The 23,896-nt window shown below is 40.4% G+C and overlaps 1 protein-coding gene and 1 long non-coding RNA gene across 2 annotated transcripts in view; one reads left to right on the forward strand and one right to left on the reverse strand.

Annotated features, from left to right (window-relative positions):
• LOC134876832 (uncharacterized) overlaps positions 1 to 23,896 on the forward strand; it is a 76,704-nt gene that overhangs the window by 45,152 nt on the left and 7,656 nt on the right. Inside the window, exon 3 of the long non-coding RNA XR_010167499.1 lies at positions 11,780 to 11,896. This is a non-coding gene — a long non-coding RNA (uncharacterized LOC134876832). The remainder of the gene's footprint in view (positions 1 to 11,779; positions 11,897 to 23,896) is intronic.
• tfap2d (transcription factor AP-2 delta (activating enhancer binding protein 2 delta)) lies at positions 7,443 to 23,527 on the reverse strand. The gene is made up of 8 exons (XM_063902005.1): positions 23,353 to 23,527; positions 22,228 to 22,746; positions 18,316 to 18,376; positions 11,760 to 11,925; positions 10,148 to 10,266; positions 9,873 to 10,014; positions 8,959 to 9,072; positions 7,443 to 7,659 (listed from the first exon to the last, which is right to left on the reverse strand). Exons 1-8 carry the CDS (start codon positions 23,389 to 23,391, stop codon positions 7,443 to 7,445), a joined length of 1,377 nt encoding a protein of 458 aa, XP_063758075.1. The 5' UTR covers positions 23,392 to 23,527.

A 23,896-nucleotide genomic window follows, 5' to 3' on the forward strand; every position in this document is an offset into this window, starting at 1 on the left:
TGAACATAGCTCTTCTGAAAATGTTCCCTCATTTGGTGTTGTGATGATGGTGGAGGAGGGCGCCATCTTAACTTGTTGATGGGGAAATCTCTTGTGGTTGTTCAGTTGGGTTTAAATCTGTTCACAGAGGACATTTAGCTTTCACACTTTTTGTATTCCTCAAAGCATTCACTGAGTTTTCTGTGATATTTTCCTTGTTCTTCTATTTAAATTTTCCATTATTTTGTTTTCGGTCTGTATATCTGCTTGCATTGTTATGAAAAGGCCTATGAGTGCACATACTGTATGTGTATGACACTACTGCATATTTACACTACAGGATGTCTGGTAGTTGGAGTAATGGATAGTAACGTATTGATCCATTGACATCATTTGCAGTCAAACATGCAATGGTGTTCAAGTTTACACATGCATCAGCTGTCTCATCTAACATAGTCCCAGTATATCCAACAAACACTGCTCTGTTGGTGCCCAAGACGTAGTGTTAATTCCCCATTTAGTATTACAGGATGTAGGCTATGATATCTCACACTTCTCATGTCATATAGGCCTGTGTGAGATGCATGTACAAACACAATGCAATACCTATGATACACTTGAAGACAATAAGTTATATCTGGGAAGACATTGTATTACTATGTTGGATATCAAAATAATAAAGCACCTGTTTATCTCAGTAAGGGAATTTTGAATACGTGTAGTACTGATCATTTAATTTAATTTCTGGCCTACGTATTTAATATCTGTTTTCAAGCATTCTGGGAAGGAATTGTAAAAGATGCATAATGTCATTTTTTTTAGTGTATTAAAGATTATTTTCAAATAATATCAAATGACACTACGTTTCTTAGTAATGTTAGTAAGTTTATTTTTGAATTTCTTTAACCCATTGTACATCCTCATATTTATTCCAAGTGGCACTTTATCCAAGTGTGTGCAAACTGCGCCCCCTAGTGTCTTAAGGGTATACATGCACCCACCTATCAACACGGTGTTCTGTAAAATAATTGGTATTGTCTTATTATTCCTAACTCAAAAGACCCAGCAACGTTCATTCAAAGGCTCTGATCCACTTTTGTATTGTGTTATTTTAAATGAAAGGAATGGCACTACAACAGGAAGGTATTTCTACGTTATTTAGACACAAAAAAATACACCTTTAGACCAGAAAATGACTGCCAGGAATTTACATTTTTTGAGTTTCCTGTTCGTCTTTGGTAGCAGTCTAGAGGTTTCTGGAATAACTTCACTTACTTCCAAAAGCATGGACCAAGCTAAAAAAAAGCTAAAATGTTATCTACTATTATGTCCTTAGTGACCCTGATCAAGGACGCCATTGTTGAGCTCTTCTGATGTTTGATGAAAAAACTGAAAAGCTGCCACTGAGGAAACCAGACATGAATGTTTAAGATGCACGGCTGTTCCCATGTTCTCTGGAATGACCCACTGCCAAAGATCCCTCACACACACACACACACACACACACACACACACACACACACACACACACACACACACACACACACACACACACACACACACACACACACACACACACACACACACACACACACATGGCAGAGCATATGACTGTCAGCAATGACAGATGTCCTGACAGTCTGGAAGTCTGGAGGCATGTTTGTGGTTGCTGTCCTGCAGGGCTTTGACACACGATGTATCAGCATACATTACACACACATGTCACCCTAATGCTGCTCTAACTGCTCCCTGCCTCTTGTTTGCATCCATCACAAAAAAAAGACACATTTTAATCATCAATTCCTCTCTAAATGGGATTTAGGTCAGGAGGAGGGTTGTAATATGTTTTAAATCCCCTTTTTGGGTGACACTGATATTCCATTTTTTTTGTGTGTGTCTACTGATGCTCAGGGTCATGTTTAATTAGACAACATGTGTCTTGTCTTGAACATCCTTTAGTACTTCTAACATGTGAAGGGACATAAGTGATAAACTGATTACTTGCAGATATTTAACTTTATTCCTGTGTTTTTTGGTGTAGCAAAGAGAACTGCAGTGCAATTATGCAGTGGATTCAAAATCTTGTGCAGTAGTTTATATACACTCTATTTATTGTGGCATCAATTAAGAGTCAAGACAAACTCTTTCACATCTTGTTGTACATATTTGACATGGTTTGTCAAATGAAATGTGCTAACAGTCTAAAAAGCGAGTAAATGCAGTTGTAGTTAATACGTTTCTGATTCCTTTTGTATTGTACAGTATGTTGTCTTCAACTATTATACGTGGTGTTGTAGACAGGATGGTCTGAGTATCCAGTTTGGACAATGAAATGATTTTTCTAACCTCATTTTTGGACATTGTCATACTGTTTTAATAATATATGCACCATTTGTAACCTCCTTATATGACTTTGTGGTGACTTTCCAGTACAGAAACTTTTATGCATAACATAATTATACAGCCCTCATTTACCATTCACCATTTATCACACACACGTATTAAATCCTTACTTATGTTTCTGTATTAATCAGGACTTCCTTCTCTAATCCTTTCTTGTGTCACGTTAAGTATAGAATCCTTTATTGTCATTATACTGGTACAGCGAGATGAGTAGAGCTACCTCCTTTTTTTAAGGTGCCATAAGTATGTGTTCAAGGGGATCAGACTCCAACTGCAGTTCAGTGTTTGGCCACTAGGTCGCACTAGAACACCACACAAAGAGATGAAGGCCAAGCAATAATGCAACATGGGGTTTGATAAACTATCAGCATGGAAATCTGTAAACGTCAGTGATCGGTAGAAAGGATGACTTGAGGAAAATGCAAACAGAAAAAACTAAGTGTTACAATTTGAAAAAAAACAAAACAGACCACTGCGTGACTCTGTAGGGCCTGTAGCTTTGAATTCAATTACAAATGGTAGTGAGTGTTCAATAAAGCCTTAAATAAGACTTGAATTCATACTGACACCTCAACCAAACTCCATTATACTACAGCAGTACAAAAAAACAACACTTCCACATCCCATTTCCTCTCAGGATCTCAGCAGAGGTTCTAAATGTAGAATACAGCCTTCCTGGATTTGGAGGTGTCTTGCAATTTTGAGAGGATTGGCTTGTGTGTGTGTGTGTGTGTGTGTGTGTGTGTGTGTGTGTGTGACAGTGTGACAGGGACAGTGAGGACAGCAGCTGAGGTGAAGGCCCTGAATGTTCCTGAACGGGATCAGGACACAGGAGGAAGAGGTTTTAGCAGAGAAGCAGGGGGCGGTTATATCTTCAGAGGAGGGAGACTGCAGGGAGGGGGCTTAGAAGTTGGCAGATTTAGCTTTTCGTGACTGTGGGGCGCAGTCAGCAGGAGTTATAGTCCCTCCGAGACCTCGCTGCTTAATTCACCTCTATAGAAATAGTAGAAATCATTGCATCTAGTTGAATATTTTTTTAGTGTGTGTTCTGGATGTTGAAGCTCTGTGTGTAAATATCTGAAGTGATGCATGCCTTTTAATTAGATTGATCAGAAATGATGCACACTGGAAAGGAGGAAAGGTAATGCCTGATGGTGATAACAGTGCGCTGCATTGTAATGCAATCAATAGCCTGTGTGAATAATGCATCGGCCGCCTCGTCACATTATACATTTCTGATGTCAAACTTATGATTCATTTTTGTCCGTTTGTCAATTTACAGAAACTCCAGCACAGGCAATGCATCGATTTCATTCCCTGGCTCTTTTTTTTTCGTTGATCGAGCTGCTTATTATTCTGAGTCGGGGTCAGCAGAGACGGTTTATCATCCAGTAATAAGAGACAAAAGAGTGATTAAGTTTCTCTGACTGGTGTGTGTGTGTGTGTGCGTGTGTGTACAGTGTGTGTGTTCGTGATTATTTGTTGCTGCTCATACCCTTCAGTGAGATGCAGCAACCATCAAAGAGCCAAATTAGAAAGCAGCTCTGCTTCATACACATCCCTGTGTTGCATCTCTACTCGCAGGGCTGCAGATTCATGAGTTTGATTATATATCAGGCGGATTCTTCCATATCGGCCAAATGTGATTGAAGTTCCTTCCAGTAGTTGAATCCAAAGTGTGATTAAAACATGTTATATTAAAAACAAAAAGCAAAACTGGAACCACATACATTTATACTATTCTGTAGCCCAACAGCTTCCAGACAAGATTTTTAAATCCCCTAAAATCTCAGCATTTGGGAGCCTTTTTACGTATCCAACGTGTTGATTTAATCTCAAATTGGACTACACATCGCTGAGTGTAAACATTTCAAACCACATCCAAAGAAATATGACTCCCTTTTCTATAAATTGGCTTCATGAAGTGTTTTAAGGGCAATTTATTCAGGGGGAAGAAGTTCCTAATGTTCACGTTGGTTGGAAAAGCTAATACTCATTGCTTTAGATTTTAAGAGATGGTTTTGGATTAAGATGTACTGTAAGTAAACCCTGACACAATACACAGGCACTATAGAACTTCTGCTTCTTGTAAAATAACCTGGATCTGGTAATGATCACCGAGGACATTAGTTATAAGCAGGGAAATAAGGAATATAAAGAAAACGGGGCAATCAGTCAATCATTAGATGAGGTTTCCAATAAGCTTTTAGTCCGTAAAATGTCAGAAAATAGTGAGATAACACAATTTCCAAAAGCAGAGGGGATGTTATCACATTGCTTGTTTTGTCCAAACAGCCAGGAAATTACAGATATCCTGTTTGCAGTGATGGAAACGTCAGAGAAAAACAACAAATGTGAGACACTACAAACAGAGAATGGTGATCATGACACATTTTTGCTTGACAAAGGACATTTTCAGCACTGTGTTAGCAGTTATGCAAAGCTTCAGATGCGTTTCACGTCACTTGTTAGAATAAACAGTGGTTTTAACTGTTGCAGATTTGCTTTGATCCCTTATTTTGCATTATATTGGATAAAAACTCTCTCATTGACAGAAATACTGCAGGTATCAGTATGTCTACAAAAACCACTAAGTGATGGTGCACATCCTGGTGCTGCTCTTGTTAAAAACCAAGAAACCTGCTTTTTGTCATCATGCATTCCACATCAACAATGGTTCAGCTTTGTCCCAGCATCATAAAACATTGACTGAATGTGTGTGTGTGTCAGTGTGTGTGTCGGTGTCGGTCTGTGTGTGTGTGTGTATTTGTGGGATAACACCATCTGTCAAAAAGCAGACCAAACAATAACAGCATGACTGGGAATGCATACTGGCGTTCTGCACCGTGTCACTTCCTCCCTTCATTTCCTCTCTCTCTGCCGCTATTACTTCTCCACCTGAGGCTCCATTTGCATTGATTCAGGGTGACAAACCGGCGCAGGCATCACAGTAAATGCATCCTGTCTGATTATGTATTTTTGTGTTGTGCGGTGAACGTGACCTCTTTTTAAATGAGGGGAATATTAAAGAGTAAACAGAGCCCGGATGGAGACGCCATGCAGCAGCTCCTCTCTCGGTTTTATCACATTTTCCTTTTTAAAAAAATATAAATAAGCAGAAAACCTGACAGAAGTCGCTCAAACTAAAAGGAAACACACATGCTTGCACGTACAAAGGAGGCTTTTGAACTTTTGTGTAGATAAAGCCCTTTTTTTTTACAACATTAGAGAGGAACTGTGACTTTACAAATGTAACACTGTGAACTTGTATGGATAATTCACTCTCACTGGCTTTGATCTTCCTCTTTTTGCTCCTGTGTCACCTTCTGTATGTTAAACATGGTGTGTGTGTGTGTGTGTGTGTGTGTGTGTGTGTGTGTGTGTGTGTGTGTGTGTGTGTGTGTGTGTGTGTGTGTGTGTGTGTGTGTGTGTGTGTGTGTGTGTGTGTGTGTGTGTGTGTGTGTGTGTGTGTGTGTGTGTGTGTGTGTGTGTGTGTGTGTGTGTGTGTGTGTGTGTGTGTGTGTGTGTGTGCACAGTACATCATGAAACCACAGTAAATAGTAGAACACGTAGCAACTGTCTTTATTGAACACCAGCATTTTAGAAGGTAGGGATTTAACATATATATAGTTGAAAGCCTACAAGAAAAGTAATTTAAATATTTATATATATCTTTACAAATGTTCATGAGCGAGTCAGAGAGCTTGTGTCGGCTAAACTTGCGATCTGGGGAGTGTACAAAGATAGACATGCACAGGGAAGAGGAACGACGGCAACCGCAGAGTCACTTGTTACAAAATGGCTGAGTTGGACCCTTCTTTCTCTCTCTCTCTCACTCTGACTTTATCTCACACACACACACACACACACACACACACACACACACACACACACACACACACACACACACACACACACACACACACACACACACACACACACACACACACACACACCACAGTGTAGCCTAACCCAGGCAGTGGCGTTAGTCTCTCATCCAGAAACAGTGTCTTTTTCTCTGTCGCCCACATGGCAAACAGACTGGTTGATATGGCACTGATTGTACTGCTTTCTCAGGTACAGGGGCGTGTGTGTGTGTGTGTGTATGTGTGTGGGGGGGGTAAGGGTCTGTTCTTCTAATTTAAAATGTGAAGATTGTTAGGAAGTGATGAATTCAGTTCAGGAAACCAAAACTTTTCTTGAAGAAAGAGATTTCTCTCAATAAAGAAATACAAAATCAATTAAATTAACCTGAATTTTTTCCAGGATATCTTCAGGTAAATGAGCTGGATAGAGATATAATGCCCTTAACCTTTAGGGTGGATGTGTTTTTGTGTGTGTGCATGTGTAAGATCATGGTCCTTTATTTCAATTTAATCTGTTAAAGATGTTTCGGAAGTGATGAATTCAGTGGAAAATGCAAGATTTTTCACGAAAGATATTTCTCTCAATAAATTAATACTAAATAAATAAAATGAACCTCTAAAAGACACAAAAAGTGGTTCAGTTTTTATATTATTCGCAGAAAATCCACACCTCAATGAGTTGGATAGAGATCTAATTGCCCCACCACAGTGTGTGTAATGTGTGTGTGTAGTGTGTGTTGGCAGTCACCACCCCTGTCCTGGAAAACAGTGATGTCAGCATGTCTGTTTACTTCCTGTTTTCAGAATTAATAAATTAACAAATAAAAAGTGTTGGATGTATCATAGCCGTCTCCATGGCAATGCTCCTCCTTGTCATGACACACACACACACACACACACACACACACACACACACACACACACACACACACACACACACACACACCTAAACAGGTTATTTGCACTCACACACATCAGGACGTCTTGTCTGGGACAGTTCAGGTTAGTGTTACATTTCAAAATAGGTTCAATAAATAATAATAATAATAAAGATGGTTTGTCCCAAAGAAGACACACGAGTTAACAAAACCTTTCTGACAATGCACCCTTACACACACACACACACACACACACACACACACACACACACTCCGAAATGCAGCGCTCCAAGGCACAGGGACGGGAGGGAGCGGGCTACTCAGTCTTTTCTGTTTTCCCGTCTTTGCTCTGGGGCTCGGCTGTTTTCCGGAGCTGCGTCTTCTCTGAGCTGTTGTTGATCTGCTGGTCGTTGGGTCCGCTCGTCTTCCCGCCCGAGTTTTTGTCCAGGTAGTTGAGCATCTCACTCAGGACCGTCTGAAAGGTGCTGAGGGCTGCACAGACCGCCGGCGTCCCGAACCCGTGAGTGATCAGACTGTGAGGGAGAGAGGCGGAAACACAGTCAGAACAATCACAGACTGTTGTTTCATTCAGGGGAAGAAACCCAGAGAAATATGCTGCACAGTTTAGCGTCTGTAACCGAAGTGGAGCAGATTCCTCTTCTCTTCAGTTTCTTCACTAAACTTTCCTCTCCCTGCACTAAGGAGCTTCTAATCCTCCTAAAAGAGTGTCTTTAATCAGGTTTACCCCTGTGAGAGCTGAGCTTTCATTGGCTCTGATGTTATAAATGTTGTTCCATCTTGATTCTACAAAAATATAAGTCATTTTGTAACGGTTTTACAAAATCCTAGTCCTTAATAGACATTGATTCATCGATTAATAAATACCAGGCCACTATTTTAATAATCAATATGTCTTTAGGTCATTTTCTTAGCAAACAAGCCCTCTTCCTGCTGTAGTAGTTGTGAGTAGTATCTGCTTTTCTGTGTTTTATATGATATATATTTTGAAGTTGAGCAACGTTGATGAGACAATACAAGACATTTGAACACTTCCCCTTCGGCCTATAGACATTAGTTTGGGCATTTTTCATTATTTTATGACCTTCTTTAGACTTAATAACACATCTAGATAATTATCATCAATGGAAATACTCTTTATTTGCAGCTATCGTACAGAATGTGTCATATGTGATGTCTTCAAAACAAAGACTAGCTGAACGTGTCCCATGTGAGGCGAAATCAAACAAAACTGAATCTACCCAATCTCCTCTATCCGAACACTCTGTAGAACCTTCTTTTCCTTTTCTATATTTCCAATAAAACACATTTTAATGGCACACATCCTCATCCTGACTTGAACTAAAGCCAGTAAACACTTGAAGCTTTCCAATACTGTAAAAGAACAATACATTATAAATGAGAAATAGATTATAAGAATCAATTTTCCAATATGATTATGTGTTTTCCGCCCTCTCAGATCCTCAGGCAGGTTTCTGCACAGCTGAAAATCTGGTCGCCTCTCATCTCAGATCTTTACGCTGCTGTTCAATCGATCCTCACTGTGTTTCTACAACCTAACCGGGTCTAGACACCACATGAGTATTCTGCAACGGTGGGTGACGCCATAGATGTGACATTTGTGCTTACAAGCTCTTCCTTCCTCCTCTTCTGTTTTCTGTACCAAGTAACAGACTGCACAGCTGCATCTTTGGAAAATGGAAAAGTGATCGGAGCCAAAAAAATAAACTGTCTACACTCAGTAGTTTCCAATAATTGTCTCCAGATTGGAGACTTTTCTAACAGGATACTTCGTTTAAGAGCTTATGTGTTACCTGAAGTGTGTGAGGTGTCTCTGGATGTCCAGGTCCAGGATGGGGGTCGGTCTGGAGGAGCCCAGAGGAGAGCGGTCTTGGCTCAATAAGTCCTGGAACTCCTTACAGATTTGCCTGATGGACAGAAGAGGGAAGGGAAAGAGGGTTTACCATCTGTCCCCAACACAACATATCGTTCTTCCTATTTATTTATTTTTGTTGCACCCATCATTTTGGATATACACGATCTTCACTTCCACCCTGGGAACACTACATGCAGGAGCTAGACCGGTTCAATGTCAATCCCAAAAACAGTTGATACACAAAATGCTCCAAAACAGTCTGCAAAGGTTTGATTTCAACCTTGGTCCGGGGTGTCTTATTTGATTTTGTTCAGTCTGAAAATCGTTGTTGGGATGACTGTGGCTAAAAAAAATCAACTTTAGCTGGTGAAGAGTGGGAGCGGTTTCCCTTCAGCACTTCCTTACCCATGTGCAACACTGCTTGTTAGAATTTCCTTCCCAAACACAAGCCTGATGGCAAGTTTTTTTATTGCATTGTCTTGATGTATGCATGAAGTGTGTTGGGTCAGAAGTTGGAGTTTATTACATTTTCTCTTTTGTCTGCCTCTCATAAAGTCAATATTGTTGTTGGTCGGAGAACTTTTTATCAAAAGATTCCCTCTGGGTAGACGGTTAGTCGTATGATGACTATAAAGTGGCTGAAAATAAGGAGCTAGGTGAGAACAATTCAATTTCAAAATGATCAATTTTCTTGACAACTCTCAAATTGATCTGTGATTTTCAACAACAGCTATAGACTTGTAGACAAACAGCGAGTTAAATCTTGAACTTTTGACTTTTTAAAGATATCAAAACATCACAAAACAAACTCTTTCAGTTTGTCTTAGCTTTGTCATTCATGTGTGTTCTTACTTTGTAGCCAGGACCATTTTCTTGCGTGCGCTGGTTTCTTTCGGCTCGCTGTGCTGCCTCGCCAAATGTTCCCCCACCGCCTTACTGGGAAACTCTGTCTCGCAGGTGTAGCCGAAGTCCCTCGCCAGGTGGAGCGCCTCACCTGAGCACAAAACCAGGAGAAAAAACTGGTGAAACAAGGGCTTGAAGGATTAAATATGAAAACTGGAATATATCTGAAGCTGTGAATAAAATGTAGACGTTATTGGAGAGTATTTTAGGTACAAGTCCCTTACCTTCCACCAGGGATGTGAGCAGTGTGACGTTGGCAGCTTTCCTCCGTCCGGCCGGCAGGTTGAGGCCTAAACGGTCTAATTTCTCACGAAGACACCGGCCTCCATTCTTAGACTTGGCTCTGTGGAAAAAGAAAAATACTATTTATAACACATTTTCAAAATCACACTCTGACTTACACTGGGACTGGGATCAGTAGCTAAAACTGTGCATGTATTAGACGCTGGACATTTGTAGCGATATCTGGTTAATAATAATGTTTTATTCTATTTATTTTTTCTAGATTGAGGCCACTGTCACAAAACTAATTTCCCCCCTGGGATAAAAAGTCCTAAAGCCGTCATCCTATTTCTATTACATGACATAAGACTCAAAAATCCCAACGAAACCACAAACGCTATATATGCGTTTAATTAAGTCTTAGAAGAATATAGATTTGCTTTGATTTGACAAAGCTAGGAAATTAAGCATTAAATCAAAGCGTGTGAAATTAAAACATGTCAACTCATTATATGGATGTGCTGGCATGTCCCCTTGAGTTTCCTCTGTCACTGTTTGAGCGTCTGTGTCTCTATACCCAGTAATAGTCTCTGTCATTTCTTTATCTTTTTAAGTGAGATATTAAGTCCATATGTGGCTTCTTTCTGTCCGATAAAACTCATAAAAACTCCTTCTGGGATGTTTTTGATTGAAATGACTGAGGTTTTTCTATCATTCTGTGACAAATCAAGTGTTCAAAGAGAGAAACCTGCACTTCAAACTCATAAACATTGATCGTAATTTCCTGATCGACACTGTGTGGATTTACTCTCCGTTGGATCCAGATCACCCCCCTCTCTATGCACATGTTTGTTGAGGCCTCATCTTGTAGTAAAGCAGCCATATTCTCTCTCTCTCTCTCTCTCTCTCTCTCTCTCTCTCTCTCTCCTCTTCCCCCTTCCCTTTCTCTCCGCCTCATCAATAATACAGCGCTGGCAACTCTTGCTTTCCTCTGGTTCCTCTGATCCTGGCATGCTTTGGCCTGGTCTCGCCTCCCCCTGGCTCCCTGGGCATGGCGGCGCGTGCAGCCCGGCCCTCGCTCGCCCACAATAAGTCTTTGTGTGCGCTGCAGTATATCCTCTGTTTCATCTGAGGGCTACAAAGACTCAGGCAGCACTTTCCAATGTTCCCCTGCCAGATTTACGCTTTAAAGAACTGTTTTCACTTTTAAAATCCCCCTCTCTGTGTCATACTCTCCAGTGTTATTTTGTTACAGGACATACAGGGGGACGGAATAACAAAATCATTTACATAATCCAGTAGAATCCATATGAACATCCCTTCCATAAATCTACATTTTCATGATTTTGGCTTTTATCTGTTGATTTGTTCTGCTAGTTTTTATGTTTTTCGACAATTTCACTCGTGCATAACCCTGCAGCTGCAAAATGAATGGAGTTTTAGGAAGTTTTGAGTCTTACATGGCTTTGACCTTTCTTTCAAACCATCAAATTGTAGTTTAGGGATCAGTGGATTTATTGGGAGCAACTTTGCCTTAAAAGAGAACTAAATCACTAAGTAGAAACTAGTTTGCACCGGCCCTCTGTTTGCATGTGTGTGTTTTTGTGTACTGACCTGCGTAATATTCCGCCCAGTAGGGAGGCGTTGAGGCACTCTGGTGGGGACAGTCTTCTCTTCACCTCGGCGATGGTCACTTTGTACTTGGAGGTGGAGCTGAGCAGGGACAGGCGGCCCGGTACCGAACAGAACAGGTCTGTAGGATTCACCACACAGGTTCCCCCTGCACACAAACACAACACACAGCACTGTTAACAGCAGTATTACTGAAGACAGTTAAAGAAATAGCTGTTAGTTGTCAGTCGAGTCACTGGATGAGATTGTATTGTTGCGTTACTCATTTATTTTTACCTTAAATTCGTTACACATTTCTTAGTACACAAACGATTTTGTCCCCTTTTCTTGAACTAATACAAACAGTCCCGTTTTCTCCTGTCATGTTCTTCTTAATACTAAATTTGGGTTTTGAATGGTTAGGAAGTTTTTCATGGAGCAGTAAATAATCACTTCGGTGTTGCTTTTGTAAAAGCTGACATGAAGCGTTGCACAATAACTGTCTGTTATTTTAACAAACAGCCGATATATTACAGTGTGTTTTCCCTGCTATAAGAGTGAATACAGGATTGGCAGTAGTATTTCTCTAATGAGGCTGAGTGTCAACAGACAAACAAACATGAAGCTTGAAGTATTGCAGCGCCACTCAACAGCCAATTAAACAAAGAGTGGAGCCGTCCACCACATTTAAAACCCTTCACTTCTAGGTTGATAAAAGCGTTTTATAAATCATCGGTGAAATTGTACGTTGCAACTATTCTGTGTACTACTACGGTTGCAAATGATAGGTCAAAACATCATTAACAGGAATGCTAAATCACCTTTTGACCCCATTTTGAATGTGCATTTTTCATTATGGTTTGCTTTAACATTGCACAAATTACAACACCAGAAACATTTGTGCTATTCTGTGAAAGTTCCTTTGTAGACACAAGATTTTTGTTGGGTTTTTATAAAGCTATAGGCGCATTATCCCAATCACACGTATGATATGTTGGTAATAGTGATTTAAAATGGTCTATTAAACCATTTTAAAAATGCAGAAATTCAGGTATTCTGATCAAACTCAAGTGCTTCCATGTGTGTATATACTACATACAGCCTAGACAGCCGTTGTGATAAGGAATACAAAATACAGATTTATGTTCCTTCACATTTAATTAGATACGGATCAGTAAAGTGTGAAAGATGCAAGGAGGATATTCTCAAATGCATATCAATTTAACAATAATAATAATGCATGTTTACTCCCTGCAAGGGCAACAAGCAATGAGCGCAACGCCAGAAGCAGTGAAAATATTATGGGACCTCATTTAGTTTGAGGGATACTTCATTTGGTAATAAATTCTGCAAGTAATGAGAGGTTGCTGTATTTTTGAAGAGCTGCAACAGTATTTTTCTTTATTTTTAGTGTAGCTGCTTCCAGGTCTGGGCTGAATATAACCCCGAAAAATCAATGCAGACCTTGAAAAGCCTCGACTCATAGAAAATACATGTGCATTTTAGTCTAATGCATAAAAGTAAAAATGTATCCTCAACCCTGAGGAGGGTAGCGTTCACACTTTGCATCAGGTCTCCCTTATTTGTAAGAAATCAAATGTATCTGGACATTATATAAGTTTAAAAAGCAGCGATATATCTGAGGATGGTCGCAGTGAAGGGGAATGTCTCTTCTTTCCCTGTGAAATGATAGATGAAACAAAGATATTTTTATCTTAACAACCTCTCTTTTGTCACAGGCAGTATGTTCATCCACATTTGTGATTACACTGCCTCAAAAACCTGCCTCCAAACCCAAAACCCAAATTAAGAACGTGGCCTATTTGATCTTTGCACATGAAAACCATGCATCTCCAAAATGTCACCTTTTCAAGAGTGAAGAAAAACAACCCTCTTTTGAGCTTTGTACCAATATATTTCACAGATAATCCAACTGATTTTTGAAATGTTTTTTGAAGAAACTGACTTCTTTTAACCCATTTAAGAAAACTGAATCCTTAAGTGTATCTGAAAAATGTACGGAATATCAAAGATACACGTTTTAACTGGACATCTGGCTTGTTCACAGCCTTAAGCACAGCTGCGATTGCTATGTTAAATATAATTTTAATATAAAAGTAAACCAGAAAAATAGAAGAAATGCACATTTGATCCATTAAAAATACAAAGAATATAGTATTTTCAAACACAACTGGGGAGATCAATGTCTTTTTTCTCCTTTTCACTTGTTAAATATTACATTTAATACAATATATACACATTTATATTTCTGTTTCAGCTCAATATGAGTCTGTATGAAGGAAAAGCCTGCTGTAATCTTCGATAAAAGCCTCCCTTCAATCACCAATACCGGCTTGTGTTCTTGAGGCTTCTAAACAAACGATTGGTGTTGTGATGGTGAAGGCTCTCTCACATTATTAATTACACCTGAATCAGTGTAGCTGCATCCTCCTGGAATAAATCGACTGCTCTGCCTATTATTATTAAACTTTCACTTGAACTAACGTCCCAAGCAGCTGAAACGCAAGGTTTCTGTCTGATGTACTGTAGGCTATATTCTATTATTCATCCGCCTCATTATCAAATCTAACAGCAGGGTGTGTCGCTTTGTTATTAGGCCGTGCTGGATATGATGGAATGAAGAAAGGGAAGCCATTTAGGCCGAAAGAACAACGCTGCCGGCGACGATTGGCTACACACCCAATCTTTCCAGGCAATGTGGACAGTTTGGGCACCGAGTAAGCCTTGTATATCAGCAAGTGTAACCTATATTCTTTGCTCTGTGAATCTATTATTTAGGTTCAGCAGAAATGTGCTAGTTTCTCTGGCCGCAGGAAGGCAGACCTACAGCTTCAGAAACATATCAGCCAGGTTCAGCACCATGGACAGCGACGTCCACCTTTCTTTTCAGCACCTCTCGTGCAGACAACTGTGACATGTGATGACGTATTTTTGTAGGCCCGACCCGGAAGTTAGCATTGCAAGGGCTCCCTCGACAAAAGCCAATAGGAATTTGACATTGGATTTTGGAAAATGTAAGAAATATGATCCCTGGTATGATCACGCCATGTTTTAAAATCTTATAATTTTTGGAGCGTGAATGCAATCGCTAGAAATAAAAAGGTAGTTAGGCTATAAAAGAACTACATCACGGTCACATGACTTCATGTCACAACTGCTAAGCTAAAGGCGGCTAATGACGTGGTGTTTATTAGCTTATTTAGTTTTTGTTAGCCTCCGTTCTAATGACACATCAGCTTCAGAATTTCGTATTCACTGGCGTATTTTATGTCCTATAGAAAGGCAGTAAAACCTCCACAATTCTTATTTCAGGCATCAAGCCAAAAACTGTTGAATCGAGACCCGTGGTCAAATGCAAACTCATTTCCGGGTATTAGGACTCATTCCTGAACCTCTCTTTTGTGTGGAAACTGTTAGCTACTACAGCACTTTGCGCAAGGCAGTATGGGAGTTGCATGTCTGGCAGAAATGTTAGATTGCAGGTTGAGGGGAATCCATTGATACTATTGGTGTGTGTGTGTGTGTGTGTGTGTGTGTGTGTGTGTGTGTGTGTGTGTGTGTGTGTGTGTGTGTGTGTGTGTGTGTGTGTGTGTGTGTGTGTGTGTGTGTGTGTGTGTGTGTGTGTGTGTGTGTGTGTGTGTGTGTGTGTGTGTGTGTTTGTGTGTGTAGTCCGGCTCGTCTGTGTGTGACACAAACCCGGCAGACCTGTCTGTCAGACTCACGCGCTCTGACAGAGGCGCGCGCCTCCGAAAGCCGTGTGTTCACATCATATTAATTCCCCTAAAAATGTTTTGATTCAAAGTAGTTTGTATTTCATGTTGCCAAGGGCAATCGAAAAGAGCTATTGCCGGTATAGTGCAGTCAGTGGAGCGCGCGGGCCCAGAGGCGATAACGGTATTTAAACGGAGAGTAGCCTCGGGCTGCGGCGCGAGCGGCGGGCGGGATCACACGCGGAATCAAGCGCCTTTTACGAGTTTGCCACGAAAATTAAAGAAAAAGAGACACGGGCCAAATGTCATCTTCCTCATATTCTAACAACAATGTTTATAGCTTAAATAAAAAGCTGGCCAATGTCTTTAACAGAACAGAGAGATGCGCGTGCACGGGGGGTAGTAGATTTACTGAAGTACTAAGTACAATTGTGAGATACTTGTACTTTACTACTTTGTACTTCTACCCCACTAAAGTGCAGAGGTAAATCGTGTGTCTCTACTCCTTTACATTTATTTAATATGTTTAGTTACTTTGCACAGTTTGATAAATGATGTGAAATATAATCAACACTTAAATAAGCAAGCTTTCACGAGCTACCCTGCAGTATACACATTGATTTAAATTAGCTGCACCTTTACCAGCTTTGATAACAGTTACATCAATAATTATAATCTGAATATATCATATATATTATTCTGAAATATAACTATATTACTTTTATACTTTAAGTAACATTTTGAATGCAGTACTTGTAACAGAGTGCTCCTCTCCTACACTCTGCACTTCTGCTTTTACTTGAGTACAAGATCTGAGTACTTCTCCCACCTCTGTCTGTGAGGCATGCTGTTATAAAGCTGAACTGGAAAAGGGGATAGAGGGGGATGATTAAAAACACAGACGATTCCTAAGTAGGATCCGCGTTTCTTGAGTGATTTTCTTTTGAAAAAGGTTATGTGAATATTCATGCCGCCAAAGCCGCAGTCAGAAAGAACAACATTAATATGATCTCGGCTGAATCCGGGGCCCCGCGCGGCATTAGCATATCAAAGCGTGCGCCGGAGGCGAGAGAAGCTATCGATACGGGAGCGCGAGGTAAAGCAAAGATTATTGGTTGTGATGGTTGCAGCGGCTGAGCTCAGGGCCAAATACGGCGCACCATTAACCGAAAGTGATAGCGAAGGGATTCCCGCGTCAATCCGAGAGAAAAGCCCCAACACCTAGAATGAGCTGATGAAAAATTAAACCCGAGACACAGTCTTCCTCTCTGCGTGAAAAAAAAACACATAGTCTAAAATATCTATGGCTTTGATGGACCTATAAAGCACAGTCATACAGTGGTAAAACCCAGACTAGTAAGGAAATAGGCTGGCCTGATGTCTGGGTCCATCCACCTCTTAAAGGCTGTATCTGATTGAACAGTTAGCCTACTTTTAAGAAATGACATTTATTGCACTCAAGATGCACAATTATTAATGTTATCTGGTTTACATTACAACCCACAGATAAATAAATAAGACAAAATGATATTTGCCCAGAAGCTAAATGAACATTATGTGCAATCATTTACAAAATACATTATTATAATGGAATTTGGACACCCTTTAGTTTGTTGAATTAAGCCAGATAGCCTTTTACATATTACTGTAGCATTTTAGAGTCTGCAAAGTTGTGTTTTTAGGAACTATTAGAAATAGATCGTGTAGCATAAATAACAGGGTTATTACTTACTCCGGTTTTTTCGAATTTTGTATTAGGAAAAAGATCTTTAGCTGCAATGTTTGGGGGTCATGGTGAATTTATGATCTAAAAATAAGCATGCATATGACATTCAAACAGTGTGTTTATTTAATGAAAACAAAGACGAGCCGTCAGTCTGCTCTGTTAGGACACAGGTTTGACTTCAAACAGGAAGTGTCTGTTAAGTGCAGTAATGCTATAATATGTCCAATGAACATCTGTGTGAGAACTAAGTGTAAACTAGCAAATCATATTTCGTTTTGTTTTTGTTGACATTTTAATTAGCTGGAAAAAAGTCATTGACGTTTAGAGGGACTGACAGAGGTGGGAGAAGTACTCAGATCTTGTACTTAAGTAAAAGTAGAAGTAGGAATACTCTGTTACAATCAAAATGTTACTCAAGTAAAAGCACAATAGTATTGCCATCAAAATAAGTACCAAACGTACTCATTATGCAGATTGGCCCATCTCAGAATAATATCTCTGATATGTTTTATAATTATTGATCATTAAAGTGTTCTCAAAGCTGGTAAAGGTGCAGCATGTTTTAATTATATGTATACTGCAGGGTAGCTTGTGAATTTACTCCAGGTGTAACTAAAGTCTGATTTAAGTGTTGATTTAAATGATGGTAACTAATAACTAAAGGTATTAAATAAATGTAGTGGAGTAAAAGTGCACTATCTACCGCTGAATTGTAGTTTGTTCTAGCAAAAAATGAAATACTCAAAGTGTAAGTCTCTCAAAAGTGTACTTAAGTAGAGAACTCGAGGAAGTGTCTGTTATAGTTTAGTCATGAGAATAATAGGTATATTAAAATCATGACTTTGTTGACTTTTTAATTTCCTGGATTAAAAACTCAATGACGTTTCGAGTGACTGATAAAACACAGTTGAGTGACAGTCCATGTCATAGTGGAAATGTGCAGCAGCGTGTACAGTGTGTTGGTGTTTAAATGGAGCCGCTCCTGTAACACGTTGACAGCAGACAACAGAGAGGAGGTGTTCCGCTTGTTTGTCTGTCTGCTCGCTGTCGTGTTGTGTTCACGGTCCTCCGGTACAACAATACAGAGAGAATAAACCCTTACCTCTCCGGATGACGCCCCCTTGGCCGTTCAGCACGAGCCCACACTGCGCTTCCACGGAGCCCTGCGGAGACACGCAGTCATTAGCACGAGCCAAGGCAGGTGAAATCACTTCACCCAGATGTGTTTCACACCGCTGGAGCACTGTGTACCCAGCTGCCCCAGAAACACCTTGTATAAATGGAGTTTCTCTCGTTTTTCTTGGGAGCTGTGATACTTTATGGTAATCAATTTACCTTAGAAAATAGTCCCTCTGACAGAAACCTTATTTAGGCCTATATATATACATGAAATAAGGCCATTGTAATAACAGAACAAACAACACTATAATTTAAACATACATTTCTTGTCATCAGCAGCTAAACATTGGGTTGTTTAATATTGCTTCAGCATCATATGTCCCGGAAACTGTATGGATCAGTGGACCCTTAACACTGGCCTGTTTCCATTTAAAAGTGTACATTTTTAATTTACCCATCCCATAGTTTTTCCATTGTGATCATTTAAGATATTAAGAGTCAGTAATTCATAGGAACACATTATGAATTAGTTCAAAATAACCATTTTTTTTGTGTATCCGAATACATGTTTGGATTACACTTGATCCCTTAAATCTGTCTTTCGACCCCTTTATGGCTGCCCAAACCACAGGTTGGAAACCACTACATCATTTAAGTTAAGTTTGGCTATAAAAGCAAACACATTTTACATTACATTGGCCCTTGTTGTAGCCCTCTGAGCAATATTCAGCAGTGAAAGCCTTTTTGTTAGAAAGTGAACGTCACTTAAGGCTTTGAGTAAAATTGAGGGCACAGTAAGATAAAGGATGCAGCTCACGGCTCACCCAGAAACGAGCTTAATTTGAAAGGCTTCAGGCTAAAAGCGAGGACAGCACACCTCGTCCAGACTGAGAATGAGCTTTAGTGTCCAGAGTTTGGTTGCAGCCACCGACCTGTTGGGGATCAATCTATATAGCAAACAACACACACACAATACCTAATACACAACACGCTGCCGTGGGCTAGGAAGATAAATCACATTATATCAATGCATTCTCCCATCTCTTATGGAAAGATATTCAATACACAGATATATGAATTGTGCTTATTTGACCAGTTAAAATCTATTAATGCTTGTCAGTTTCTCTTCACTATAACTCCACTATGTCTCACACCTTTCAGGATTTATTACCTCAGTAGTAAACAGGTTTCCCTATAGATATGGCCCTGCATGTTGCACTGTAACCAGCAGGCACACAAGAAGCGTCCTATAAGCTAATGGTGAGTAAGTGAAAAAATGTAACATTATATCACTCCATCATTTCTATTGATATAGGGAAAGATAATATTCAATCTGGCTCTACAGTGTATGCAAATATACTGTGATTTGTGCTTATTTGATTGGTTGAAATCCATTCTCATCATTTCTCCTCACTATAACTCCTTATGGCAGACAATGTCTCAACCCTTTTGGATATTTTACTATATACATTCAGTGTTAAACAGGTTTCCCTGAATGTATGGAAACCTGTTACCGTCGCCATTTTGGGTCGAGATCAGACTCGCGTGCTATCAACAATGTCATCAAGAAAGGAGAACACGCGCTTTTTATTCAGAAAACACTTAATCCCTCGTGCGAGCCTCGAGGCCTGGCCCACGCAGAAAGCCTGATTAAAATAAAAGTGAGAAAAGGGAGCTTGTTGTAGTTCTTTCTTAACCAGCTCCTGTTCCCTTTTCTTCTATTCCGAAGCTAAAGTGATTATAAAATCAATATACAAAACGCAGAGGTCTTGCATGAATTAGCTTAGTGACGGGAGAAAGGTGTGGCAGCTGCTTTTGTTCAGCATGAAAATCTCTTTAACGCTCAAACATGCGACCGGGCAGCACGAGACCATGGCCGCATCTGTTCCGTTCAGACATCCGCCTTGCGCGAGCTCAGGTTCACGAACCGGCGCTTTCTTTTTCTCAATAAAAGGGTCAAACCTGGGCTCTTTTCAAGTGCCAGCAGCTTATAAGATAAATATGGTATTTGCTTTAACAATGATCAAGTGAGAGCCTAGAAATTAACATAAAATCTTACTTTTTTATACTATTAATATTAAACTGTTGCCTAATTTAGCAACCAATATACTCTAACTACTGTAGAATAAATTAGATATCATTATTGTTTTATCGCAACATTACCATTAGTACATTTCACGTATTACATTACGCAAGAAATTGTGATAAAATATAATAATTAAAACAAAGTCATGCAGGCAAAATTGTAATTATTATACCTTGCAATAATATTTAAGAACTGTTCACGTTTCATGTTTTAATGGAATAATCATCCTCAGTTTACACTACCAAACCATTTAAATAAAGAAAACTAAATACATTGAAATAAAACTGAATCATTTTAAAAACATAAATAAAAATGACATGTTTTTTTTATCACGGAATTAACATTATTAAATCTTACTTAGAAACCATATTTAAAAAGTGCATGAAAAATAGTTATTAAAATATAATAATTTAAGAAATCAGTCAGGCACAATTTTAATTCTCATAACTTGTTAATATATTTAAGGATAATTCACGTATTTTTTAATGTAATAATCCTTGCACACCCTTTAAATAAAGTAAAATAAATTAATAAAAAGAAAACTGAATAATTGTTAAAACAATAAAAAAGTTACTTATTTCTATCGCCATTAAAATATGATCGCTGTTATTATTTATATTATTTGAACATAATGTAAACATTGGAATATGTTGCGTTAATGACTTCGATCTTTATCGAGCTGAACTGGAGTTGGTAAACAGTGAACGTGACTGAAATGATGTGTCGGTGTGTTAAAGTGTGTTTAACTAGAGACGTGTTTTAAGCTGCTCAGATGTCGCTGCATAAGCAACAAAGTTGATTGACGTTAAGTCGGTAATTGGATAAACTACGGTGCTTTATGGTGCTGGAGCAGGGCATTGTGCTCTGAACCCCGATCCGTTAATCCGCCCTTTACCGGAGAATAGAGCAACCAGCGGCTTTTCTCTGCCTCAACAGACAGCCGGACACACACACTCACACACACTAACACACACAAGAGCCGTGCGATTCATCTCCACCATTTCTTTACATCGAAAAGAATTATGTAAAATATGGTCCCGTGTGTTTCTGGGGAAAATAAAGGGCGGATTTCACAATAGGATTGTATAGACTGCCAGTCAATTAACCTTTAGAAAACAGGCCGTCCTTTCAGAGGCGCTGCGCCGGGTGCACTTGACATTTACTCAGCCTGTTGTACAGTCACGTTTAGTTTGGCAACACAATCATCTCAAGATCCAACATTATTTACTCCAAAGTAGCACGGAGAGGGTATAAAACTGCAGGCTAAGTGTAATGCAGCTCTGTCAGTGTCATAGACAGCAGACAGGATAAGCAGACAGGCAGACAGACAGACATCTGGCGCTGTCTTTCTGTTCAATATTTGGGAATTGCTGTTTGCTGGGGGGGAGGAGGGGGTGCAATAGTAGGCCAGTGGGGCAGGGATACTGGCTCTTGTAAGGGTTTGTATTTTATCATGGAGCAGTTTTAATAAACCAACCTGAAATGCAATGGTAAAAGTCTGTACAATGAGGGGTTGGGTGTGAGCATGGGCAGTTCTAGCAACTGTAACACTGAGCTTGGACCCCCCTAAAGCCCCCCTCAAAAACAATAAATCTATGATAATGCAAAACAAAAGAAAAAAATGTATTTTAAATGTTGTGTTGTATGACTTTATATTGAACTGAGTTTAAATCTTGAACACTGTCTTTGTCTCCATCGTCCAGAATTACCCCCCCACCAAGTAAACTTCTCTAGAACCGCCATTGGATGTGAGGCCTGGAGGAGATGTGTGTGTATTATCGGACAGAGTGTTGGAGAGGCCGCTGGTACCTGCAGATCGTCTGACCCGGACGATGAGAGCCCCAGGCCACCGGCGGGCAGCAGTCTCTGGTCCGGGTGGTGCATACCGACGCCGTAGGCCTGGGAGCCGTGTGACGTCATCAGCGACAGGTCGTGGCGCCGGTACGCATCGAGACAGCCGAGCTCGCGCCGCTGCTGCTCGTCCAGGCACGAGGACTTGAGGGCCGAGCGCGCATTGTGCAGGTTGATGAAGTCCGCAGGCTCTCCGTGGTGGATCTGCTGGTAGTACTGGCCCGAGTGCAGCGAGTTGAGTCCGTAGGCCTCCGGGGCCACGGCCGGGTGGGAGTGCTGGAACTCGTAGTGGAAGGACTGGTGGTGCAGGGGCGTGTACTGGTGGTTCGCTGAGAAGTAGGGCGATGCGAACTCCGTGCCCGCGGGCGCCGGGTAGGTGAGCGGGGAGGAGGAGGAGTAGGCGACCGAGGAGTTGGCCACGGACTCCAGGCATCCGAGCTGCATGAGTCGGTAGCTGTTTGATCCGTCGTGACGTATCTACAAGATAATAAAGAGACGGGGAGATATATGAGCCGCGTGTCATTTAGCATCAGCCGCGGTGTCTCCTCTCTCTGCCTCCCAAAACACACGCAAAAACACAACTCACACACTCAAAGCGTTTTTTTTCTCCACTTTAAACCACCTGAAGGAGATGTCATTTCCACACGCCCGGGAGGGGAACACGGCAACAGGAGCCATCGGTATTTTTTCCCCTCTCCCTTTGGCATGCCTGTCACTCTCCTCCCAGCGTTTTAAAAGGCGTGCTGTTATATATTATTATTATTACCGAGCTGCTGGCAAATTTACTGTCCCTGCTCTCTCGCTCATTGTGGATGGGAGGTAAGCAGAGAGAGACACAGCGGAGTGTTCCGCCCTAAAATGTTCTAATCACACTGTTATCTGCTTCCACACACATAATAAAAAGCCCCGTTTTTACCGGCTGCTGCACTGAGATGCACCACTCATTTATCCCATGCATTATATTGTTTTATTCAGTATAATTAAACTTCGATCTCATAACGAGTGCGTAATTCTAAACCGAACAATATTTATTCTTCCACACAGCTGCTATAATTTCAGTTACAAGTTAATAAATTAGCCTACCTCTGCGTCGTGGACAAGTCCGGGGAAGGTCGCTGACATTGTGTTTTTTCTCCAAAGTAACCCCGTTTTTTTTTTCTTTCTCCGCTCTCTGGCCCGGTCGAATGGCAATAATAAAAAATGCGTTAAAATCCTCAAAAAGCAAGAGAAATGGAAAAGTCCCCCTCGCCTGCTCTCGGTATCGGCAGAAAGCAGGAGCGTCTCCCCTCTGCACGGACGGGGCTGGCTCACGGATTTTGTACTTGCAGGGTATTTCTCGGCTGATGTCGTAGGTCCCTTGGTAATATAGAAGTTTTGAAAATTAAGCATCAGCACTGAGGAATGGGAGGACAATAGACGGAGCGGAGCATCCCAGGAGACAAGGAATAAATATTGTATCTTCGCTTTAATAAGGAACCGAGTGCTTCTTTCAACATTTTCTAAACGCTTTTTGTGGACGTTTTCCCTTTTTGACCCGTTTATTTTTTTTTCCACAAGGCTCGCTTTCGACGTGTAATTCTTTTATTTATTTTTATTATTCACATCGGCTACGTTGATTTTACAAAAA

The sequence above is a fragment of the Eleginops maclovinus genome, chromosome 15 (assembly GCF_036324505.1).
Source record: "Eleginops maclovinus isolate JMC-PN-2008 ecotype Puerto Natales chromosome 15, JC_Emac_rtc_rv5, whole genome shotgun sequence".
Lineage (NCBI taxonomy): Eukaryota > Metazoa > Chordata > Actinopteri > Perciformes > Eleginopidae > Eleginops > Eleginops maclovinus.